Source organism: Alosa alosa, chromosome 8 (assembly GCF_017589495.1).
Source record: "Alosa alosa isolate M-15738 ecotype Scorff River chromosome 8, AALO_Geno_1.1, whole genome shotgun sequence".
NCBI classification, from domain to species: domain Eukaryota; kingdom Metazoa; phylum Chordata; class Actinopteri; order Clupeiformes; family Clupeidae; genus Alosa; species Alosa alosa.
In genome coordinates this window covers 11,220,191-11,230,190 of record NC_063196.1, presented here as the reverse complement: position 1 = coordinate 11,230,190, position 10,000 = coordinate 11,220,191, and the positions used below count along the sequence as shown (strand labels likewise).

The following is a 10,000-nucleotide window of genomic DNA, read 5'->3' as shown; positions in this document are numbered from 1 at the left end:
AGTCATTACATACATAATTGGTGAACTAGTTATCAAATTCTGTCACAATGCTGTAGAATTGCAAAGAGCATATACAGTAAAACTGTGAAACGTACATATTCAGTGTCTTGTACTCACTTACTCCCCTAACTACAGCAATTTATAACTTTACTGTAATTTTCAAATGGCTGTACAAGTAGTGTATAGCGCTGTCTCGAACATGTTCAGGTAGTGTCACCCAGTTCTGACCTTTTTTTGCATGGGAAAACACTGAGAGCATAAACTGTCATAATGAAAACATGACAAAGCCATTCGACTATCTTGTTCATAGACAATGGTGTCAAGACTTCTCATTTTGATGACACTGGCAGTTTCATTGACATAAATACTTGCTTTTGAGGAATGGACTATCCATTTTGAGCAAATGACGCGCTTTTGCAGGTTATCCACTAGGTTTTGCAGTTTGCACTAATTGTTTTGAGAAATGCACTAACTGCTGTTGAAATGTTAATAGTGACGTGAGAAAAGCACCAAAGTGACTGAGAAAAACTGTAAATAAGGGATAGTTTAGGCCATCCTTAAAAATATTCTTGTTTGCAGTAACAGCCAAAAAAATAAAAAAATGGGTCGGTAGGTAGGTCAATATTTTTTTTTTTTTCAAGATTCAAAGTAAAAAAAAAAAGTAAAATTTTGGTCATGGTGATTACGTAAGTATGAATTTAAACAAATGTGCATATTGTGACGTAACTGACTGGGTCCTCAACCCGTGCCTTCAGGCGCATCATTGCAAACCTCAATCTGATGCAGGTTATGTAGACCAGCCTTTCTCAAACTTCTTTGACCTGAGGCCCAGTCATGGCAGTTTTTGGGGTCATAGGGCTCATCTACACGTACCCAACCCCAGTCCCCCCCAATCAAATTGTCATTAACATTATCACAATCATTATTATGCCTATATTGTTATACATGCACTTTCACTTAAATGTTTTGTGACATGCACATCAGAGGACTGCTTTACTTACTGTAAGATATAATTAGTTTCATTGCTTTTGCATGGTTGCATGATGCTTGCATAAGAAAAGAAATACTTCTCAAAACAGCAACAAGTATATGGGTGCTATTGTTTTGGGATGTTTCCCTCATGCAAGCATCATAAATTGGTAGGAAATGGAGAAAAAAATACATGTTTTTTAATGAAGTTTAATTTGAATGCCTGAATTTAAGGATTCAGGAAACACAATACCAGCTTTTTTGGCGAGCAGATCACTGATCTGTTTAACATATAGAAAGAATGCTACAATAGCTTTTGGCCACGTTATATTCAAATTTGACTATACAATACTCAGTGCTATAACCTACAGTGTATTATACAGTCTCTGCTCTGTTTCTATGGAAGTTCCAAAAATCAACGTCGTTCTATTAAATGTCGTTCAACAGGTTGAAGCGGAGCGTTGATACCAACGTTATCGATTAGTTTCAGTTTCTCTCGAGCAGACGCGCGCAGGCATACATTGAATGAACGCTCATACCACCACTTTTATTGTATGGCTCCATGTTTAATGACATCGATGGCAGAAACGTTTGTTTTTCTTTTTTGTTGGCCCGCGGTATCTTGATCAACTGCGCAGCAAATTATCAGACGAATCACCGGGCCTAATTTCACTCCACGACTCCGCGAACCAGCAGTCTTCACATTTCGGACCCATATTTTTAGAAATGCTGAATAGACCACAACCAATTTCAATTCTTCAACACGGTCACCGTTAGACTAGAATGGAGAAAGTATGGGAAATGATCTGGGCACAGTTCTTCCAGAACTTCTTGCCAAGTAATAAGCGTTGTCGAGATGTTTGTGTGAATGAAACGAAGCGTATAGGCCATAGTATGACATGTGTAAACCAATGGTGTAGAGATGACGCCACAGGGTTTTATTTAAGAGAGCCTACGTTTGTATGTAGGCAATTAATATTCACAATACTTAGGCCTACTAAAATAAATAGTATTTTATTTGTATTGGTTGTTTAGAGTAAAAAAAATCGGACGGTCTTAACGCAAGTTTACAACCGGCAAGTCGGTCGGACTAAATGGGGGGAAAAATAAATATTTGGGTCGGTTCTGAATTGACAGGCTCGGTCGGGTTACGGCAAACGAAAATAAGGATGGCCTTATGTTGGTGACAAATTCTGTCTGAAGGGCGGATCGCAGAACAGTGTTGAGTGTCATGTAGGACTAATGCGTGTGGAGTCCTGTAGTGTGTTGTCTCTAATCGCAGTGCTGTTCTTTGATTAGTGGGCTGTCCAGTCATACTGGTGAAGCAAAACAAATGTATGGAGTGGTCCCCAAGGACAGACAGGAACAGGTTCGCCCCAAAACACCTTTTCATTTTTAGCTTTTTTGTGTGTCTGTGTGTGTATTTTAAAGGACTGGCCTTTGCTATTTCAGGTCATGTGCCCTTCTTGCTTTCCTGAAAGCAAATGACAAATAGTGTATTTTGGAAACTGTTTGAATTGGGCATTGTGTGCGTCATGTCACCAGTGCGTGAGACTATTGTGCCCGGGGAACTGCTTTGTTCCCCGGAGCCGCTTTTGAAAATATCACGGCTACTCGGTTAGTAGCGGGCTCCGAAAACTCTCACAGTCTCGCAGTTTTACAGACTGTGTGGTTGATTCGTATAGCAATAACAAACAACAAACTACTGGATGCAAAAGAGACCTATGTTATTGTCTGAAAAACTTTCCCTTCGAAATGTGACCCGACCCGGTTTATAGCCTACTTGTCTTCGGGCGATTTTTTTAGGTAATCATTACTTGAAAGTTTGAAACCCACTGGCAGTTGTGTTTGTGTTTCTACCGCGTCCCACCAGCGGCTGTTGTGAGAACCGAGATCATTCCTCTGTGTGTGTGTGTGTTAACGGTGTATAGCTGATTCTTGCGTGTTTGTGTGTGTGTGTGAGAGAGAGAAAGAGCGTGAGGGAGGAGTGTGTGCAGTCCCGTGAAAGCAAGGGGGAGCTCACTCGCGAGGGAGGAGGGAAGCGTGAAGAATTCAACAACAGAGTCGAAGACGCTCGAGGCGCTTGAAGCTGCCTTTGTTGTTCCACTGTCTCGTTTCGGAGAACTTCCAGGAGATCGCTTACTTTTGCCTTGAACTTTCTGGGGTTGTTGGTTACACACCTGATGGATATCGATCTCACCGACTTTCAGTGCGCTACAGAGAGGTCTCCCTCGGGTTTGTGTTGGTTTGGGCCAGCCCATAGCCGTGCAACAGCGCCGAGCGCAACAAGTCAGTTTCACTGACGGCATGTCACTTGGGTCATTACAACTTCATCTCTTGTCCCCGTGGCTGGCGTTTAAAAATATTCAGTGGATGCATTTGGATAAAATGGAAGGTGTGCATTCTACGTTGCCGTTGTAAACCGCCTGTTGACATTTGAGGAAACTTGTTTTTAAACGTTTTGATCTTGTTTTTGGTGCGAACGCTGGTTTTCTCTTATGCGTAAAGGAATGACAAATCTATTTCGACGGAGCTACCAACTCAAGTTTTTCATCCGAGCCGTGTGTCACTCGACACGGAGAGAAGCAGCAGCAGCCCGCTCGTGTCACCGCCTCTCCAAGTGAAGAGTGAAGAGTTTTGGCTTGACTCGCGGGAGTTTTAGCATACCGATCCGAGGAGCTCATTATGGACGACGATCAAGCCGCGGCCCCGGAGCCAGGTCCGTCAGCAGAGCCTACTGCTGACAGCGGCATGCCTGACAGCTTCTCGCGGTTGTGGACGGATGTCATGGGGATGCTGGTGAGTTAGGTGCTTGGGGCAAAGTTTGGCGCTGGTGTGAGTGTTTGGGGGTGGGGGGCAGGAAGGTGGCAGTCCCTGAGAAAGCCTTTCAGCTGTGTGAATAATGGTGTGAGGGGAGGGGTGAGAGTGTGTGGAGGGGTGAGGGTCATTGTCTGTGTGCAGGGGGCCTATGTTGTGTATTGATGCTGGTTCGCGCATTGAAAACAGAACGCTGCCGTGAGTGTTTACATGCCCCGGTTCCTGTGCGCGATAGGTTCAGCTTGGAGACTTCGCTCGGACTGCCTTCCTTCCTTCAGCATCTGGTCGCGGACTCCGTCAGGTCCTTTCTCATAAACGGCTTTATGAGTCGTTTGGGCTGCTCATAATTGGATTTTATCGCCTCCTCAAAACCGCGTAAAGAATGGTATGTAAGCTCAAGTACAAGCTCTAACCCCCTCAAACAGCAAGGGACTACTAACATACATTAGTTAAAATAGTGGTCGGTTGGCTGAGACTTAAGTTCGGGTCGTGTTTATTATTATTATTATTATTATTATTATTATCTTTTTTAGAATGGTCTATCTTTTATTACAAACGCAACACGTGTGGTCTTCAGTGTCATTTGCCTTCTGTCCTGCGTCCATCCATGGGAACACCCTGCCTTAACGGGAAACGGAGGATTTGTTCTTATTTCCTAGTACTAACATATCACTTAGAACACAAGGGCCTGTCTCAGGCCTATGCTATTTGCTTTCTGAGTGTGCGTTTACCGGAGTCTTCTGTTTAGCCTATGTGCACAGAACAACTGACACTGTCGTGAGTCAGGGCCAAAGCTGGGCCACACTGCACACACACACACACACACACACACACACATACACACATTCTCAAAGATCAGAGGCACCGGTGTGTGATAGGCCATAAGGCAGGCCTTTTGAAGTCAAAGGTGTTAGACTTGTCTAACTGTGTGTGTGTTAGTGTATGTGTGTGTGAGAGTGAGGTGATAGGGCACAGACTGTGACTAATGGTTTGAATCCCTTGTTTGTTATGACATTAATCTACATAAGATTGATAATGTTGAGCCAAATTAAATGAAATGTCAGACTGTGCAGCATATCTCTGTAAACAGACAGACAGACAGACAGACAGACACACACACACACACACACACACACATTTAGACAGCCACATACACATTCCAAGCCACAATGAGACTTCAAGGGTGTATGTGAATGTTAGCATGTTCCTGTGATGTATTAGACCCATTTTGACAGGCATCCAATCACAGTATATGTAAAACAGTATAGAGGCTACTGCTCCTACAGTGTGTGTGTGTGTGTATCTGTATATGTGTGTGTGTGTGTGTTTGCTTGCAGCCAAGAGTTGTGTATGTGTGTTTGGGAAACAGCATGTTCGTCCATTTCCTTTACCGGGTGTTCTAGCCTTACGGGAAGTTTTCAACCTACTGTGGACCTGCCATAAAAATTGTGTGTGTGTGTGTGTGTGTGTGTGGTTACACACAGTCTTAAACAATGCTGTGTCCACAGCTATTGAGTGTTTATAAAACCTGCAGTTGAATGGGCCAAGCATCATATCTGCTGTTAGCAGAATAGCCTCTATATATAGACAAAGAAGGGGTTAGGCCAGGCTCACACACGCTCATATTCACACACACACACACACACACACACACACACACACAAAATGCCCTATGCATTTGTGTGTATGTGTGTGTGTGTGTGTGTGTGAGAGAGAGTTGGGTCTTTGCTGTGGTTGGTGTTGTAGTACAGAAACATTGTGTGTGTGTCTGTCTGTGTTTGAGAGAGAGAGCATGCATTTGTGGTCCGTGGTCATTATCTGTGTCTTAGCATCTGAGCATAGAACTTTCATTAAGTGAAAGAAAATGACTGGAATTCCCATAGTGGATACACACACACACACACACACACACACACACACACACACACACACACACACACAAGTGGTGAGGGGGTATTACTGTTAAGTTAACCACTAGGATTGCTAACGAGAGGAATGGCTGTAATGAAAATGTGAGAGGGTGTGTGTTAGTATGTATATTTGTGTGAGAGGGTGTGTGTGTGTGTGTATTGTATGCACACACGATTGTAATGGGTGGTTACAGGCGGGTAAACAGACTTCAAAGCCAATTAACAGTCTGGCTCCAGCATTGGAGTCCTGCTGTGGACATATACCCACACACACACACACACACACAGAGGACAGAAAAAATGTCACTGCTCTGATGCTGTCCAGTCTCTGGTTTAATAGTCTCCAGAGGAAGGTTGTGTGTGCCTTTGTCTTTCCCTCCTTGTGTGTGTGTGTGTGTGTGTGTGTGTGTGTGTGTGTGTGTGTGTGTGTGTGTGTGTGTGTGTGTGCACGCGCCAGTCGACATGCAAAAGAGTGGAACAAGAGCTTTGCAGATACTGTGGAGTGTGTACAAGTTCAAAGTGTGTGTGTGGGTGGGTGTCTCGGACTGCATACTAGACACAGAAGAGATTTATAGCCATCTTATGAGTTGCGTGTGTTTGTGTGTGTCTGAGTAAGCATGTCTACGGGCTAAACTGAGATTTAAAGATTCTGTGATCTGTGATGGGGGTGCGTGTGATGTTTGTTTACATGCTAAGGCTGTTCCCGTGGTTAATGTTTGGGCCATGGCGTGTAGAATGGATCAAGGCTGAACAGACGCCAGACAGTTAATGAGTGTGGCGTGGAGCACTCTCTGGGCACTGGGCAGTTCAGTGCAGACACAGTACACTAACTTCAACATTAATACAGTAGGGACTCATGGAGGGGAGACTAGACTACTGCAGCGTCTCCATGCATGGAGGTCTATATATGAGTGTGTGTGTTGGGTTGGAGTGTATGGCAGTGTGGCAGTTTATGTGATGTTATGTTTTGTGCATATATCTTTCTTATTTGTAAATGACAGGGATTCGTCATAGGGTGTGTTTGTGTGTGAGAGTGAGAGTGAGAGTGAGAGAGTGAGAGAGAGAGAGAGAGAGAGAGAGAGAGAGAGAGAGAGAGAGAGAGAGAGAGAGAGAGAGAGAGAGAGAGAGTATGCATGAGAGTATAGTGGTTTTGCTGGGTGATGTATGTTTGTGCGCGTGCGTATGGCACTGGTTGTTTGTGTGTAATGTGGGGAGTAAAGTGGTTGCGTGTGCGTCTTTTAGAGTGAGTAAGTATATGTTCTGCTGTGTGTGTGTGTGTGTGTGTTTAGCTGAGCTAACAGGCAGGATGAGAGAGCTCTTTGAGAGCGGAGGAGTCGAACACACTGCCCTACTGTCAGGGCTGCACCACAGATCCAATTTAGAAGAGACCTACCCAGCGCACACGCACACACACACACACACACACACACACACACACGGGCAGAGAGGGAGTGCTCAGAAGCTAAGAACAAGAACAGATAATCCCTTCAGTGTTGGGTGAAGGATATATCCATCTAAACTAAAAACATACTCTCTTTCTCAAACACTGGTCACTCTCATACACAGTCAGACGCCTCTATCTGTGAACCTCTCTGTGTGGTGTGTGTGTGTGTGTGTGTGTGTGTGTGTGACATCCTCTGGAAGCTCCCCTGTGGAGGGTGTGCCCTAACCTCTTGAACCTGTCCATCCTATCAACCTGAGTCAGGACTGCATCCTCTCCTCTGTCTCTCTCTCTCTTCCTCTACCTTCCTCTGTCTGTCTCTCTCTCTCTCTCTCTCTCTCTCTCTCTCTCTGTCTCTGTCTCTTCCTCATTTTCCTCTTTATCATCCCAGGATTTCCCTTTATTGCACGTTTTACTAGAAGGTCTGTATTCATGTGCATGTGTGTGTGTGTGTGTGTGTGTGTCATGGGGAAAGATTGATTGTAAACATGGATCAGGGCAGAACATGAATGCAGTGTGTTTGCAGAAGAGAGAGAGAGAGAGAGAGTGTGTGTGTATGCGTGTGTCTGTGTGTACGTGCATGCTTGTGGTGTGTTTCAGTCGTGCTTAATTCAATAGAGGAATAAGGGCTGCCCAGAGCCACACATTCCTTCTGCTATGTCAGAAATTGGGAGTTTTCCCCCTTCCCTTTCTTCCATTCTCACTTTCTCTTTCTTTATTTCTTTTTTTCTTTCTTTCAGTCTGTCTGTCTTTCTTTCTTTCTTTTTGTTTTTCTGTTATCTCTTTCCTTTTACATAGATACTGTATTCATTCATCCCAAGGGCAATTATGTGACACATACAAAAATAACAACAACACAAGAATAGTGGAAAACATACACACACACACACACACACACACACACAAACAGTGTCTAACTTGAAAAACGTAGGGCCCCCAGGATGCATGGTGTCAGGGTGGTCAGGAATGTGCATCGATTAGGGGTCAGAGGTCAGGGTACAACATCTCACTCTCTCGGGGTGTATACACACACACACTCTCTCTCTTTCTCTTTCTCACACACACACACACACACACACACACACACACACACTCTCTCTCTCTCTCTCTCTCACACACACACACACACACACACACACACACACACACACACACACACAATTAGGACAGAAAAAACAAGAACCTATCTTTTCTGCCTATCCACTTAACCTTGACCTAATTGGATCAAGGGAAAGGTCAAGGAAATACATGAAGATGATGTCATCAGGATTAGGAAGAGACAACTGCTGTGTCTCCTGTACTGTTACCTGGCACAAGGAATTGTGGGACATCACTATCTGCTTTCCTTTCAGAGAGGAAGCTTGAGTGTATTCTGTGCTCACGGAGGTGTGAAGGGAAGCACAGAAGCATTTCTGATTCTGATAGGGACCTTCCGAAGCTAAAATAAGATTTTGCAGCCTCACTCTTTCACCCCCTTTCGATCTTTCCTCTGTTTCATTTCTGTCTTTCTCTCTCACACACATCGTCTTCCTTATTTCTATCTTCCCTTATCTCTCTCTCTTCCCTTATTCTCTGTCTCTTCCACTCTGTAACTCCTTTTCTCTTTTCTACCCCTCTCTCCCTTTCTCCTCCCTTCCCACCCTCTTTATTTCCCTCTCTCTCTCTCTCTCTCTCTCGCTCTGTTCCCTGTCCTTCAGGCATGCTGTTGTGGTTCATCTGCAAGGCTGACTAGCAGCACGTTACTGTTGCCTCACCCTCCAGCTCTGGCTCTGCTGCTGCCGCTAGTTACTGACTGGAGTCGGGCTCTTTCCTTTTTTCCCATTGTTTTTGCCAGAGACCAATCTCAGGAATGTCATTGTGTGTGTGTGTGTGTGTGTGTGTGTGTGTGTGTGTGTGTGTGTGTGTGTGTGTGTGTGTGTGTGTGTGTGTGTGTGTGTGTGTGTGTGTGTGTGTGTGTGTGTGTGTGTGTGTGTGTGTGTGTGAGAGAGAGAGAGAAAAGGAGAATAATGTTTCTGAGGGTGGGTAATTTATTACTTAATATTATTGAGAAACTAAATATTGCTAGGTTACATATTGTTGTAGGCTGGGAACTGCATAAATATTCATGCTGCCAGTTATACAACAGACACAGAGAAACACACACACACACACACACACACACACACACACACACACACACACACACACACACACACACACACACACATTGACCATTGACTCCAATACCTGCCATTTTAAGCTCAGTACACCCATGCCACACATATTCCATAAATGTAAACTGTGTATATGAGTGTGTGTGTGTGTGTGTGTGTGTGTGTGGGATGGCCTGAGTGAATCTATGTGCACATGTATCCCAGAAGCATGAGTGTTCTAAATGACAGCGTTTCAATGAGATGGAACAAGAATTCAACTGCACTCAGATCCTTCATTATTTCCAGAGAATAGTCTATTCCTCAGAAACACTCACACACACGCATACACACATATGCACACACTGATAAACACCTACAAACCCAGACCACACACACACATATACACACACACACACACACACACACACACACACACACACACACACACACACACACACACACACAGCCACATCCTGCAGGACACACACAGAGTGAGATTTTCTCTGTCTGTGTTGCTGTGTGTTTGTGTGTGAAAACGTGTGTTTAAGTGTGTGTGAGCTTGTGTGTCTCACAGGCAGACTGCATGTGTTCTGCACCTGGGCCTAACCATAAGTGGGTTTAGCTGACTTGGGATCAGCCAGTGAGGGCTTGTGGTCAGGAGGGACAGAGCAGCCCCCCTGACCTGAGGGCCCCAACAGAGATTTAATCAGGCAAATGCAGAGGACTACCCC

At 44.5% G+C, this 10,000-nt stretch overlaps 1 protein-coding gene across 6 annotated transcripts in view; it reads left to right on the top strand.

Moving 5' to 3' along the window:
* sash1a (SAM and SH3 domain containing 1a) overlaps window positions 1-10,000 on the top strand; it is a 201,535-nt gene that overhangs the window by 148,071 nt on the left and 43,464 nt on the right. Inside the window, exon 1 of one of the 6 annotated variants that reach the window (XM_048250045.1) lies at window positions 2,966-3,768. The exons of 4 other annotated variants lie outside the window; for them this stretch is intronic. In XM_048250045.1, coding sequence (XP_048106002.1) covers window positions 3,655-3,768 — 114 coding nt within the window. In that variant the 5' untranslated portion in view covers window positions 2,966-3,654. Of the gene's footprint in view, window positions 1-2,965; window positions 3,769-4,007; window positions 4,172-10,000 lie in introns of those variants that run through there. One more of the 6 variants, XM_048250046.1, reaches the window with a different exon arrangement.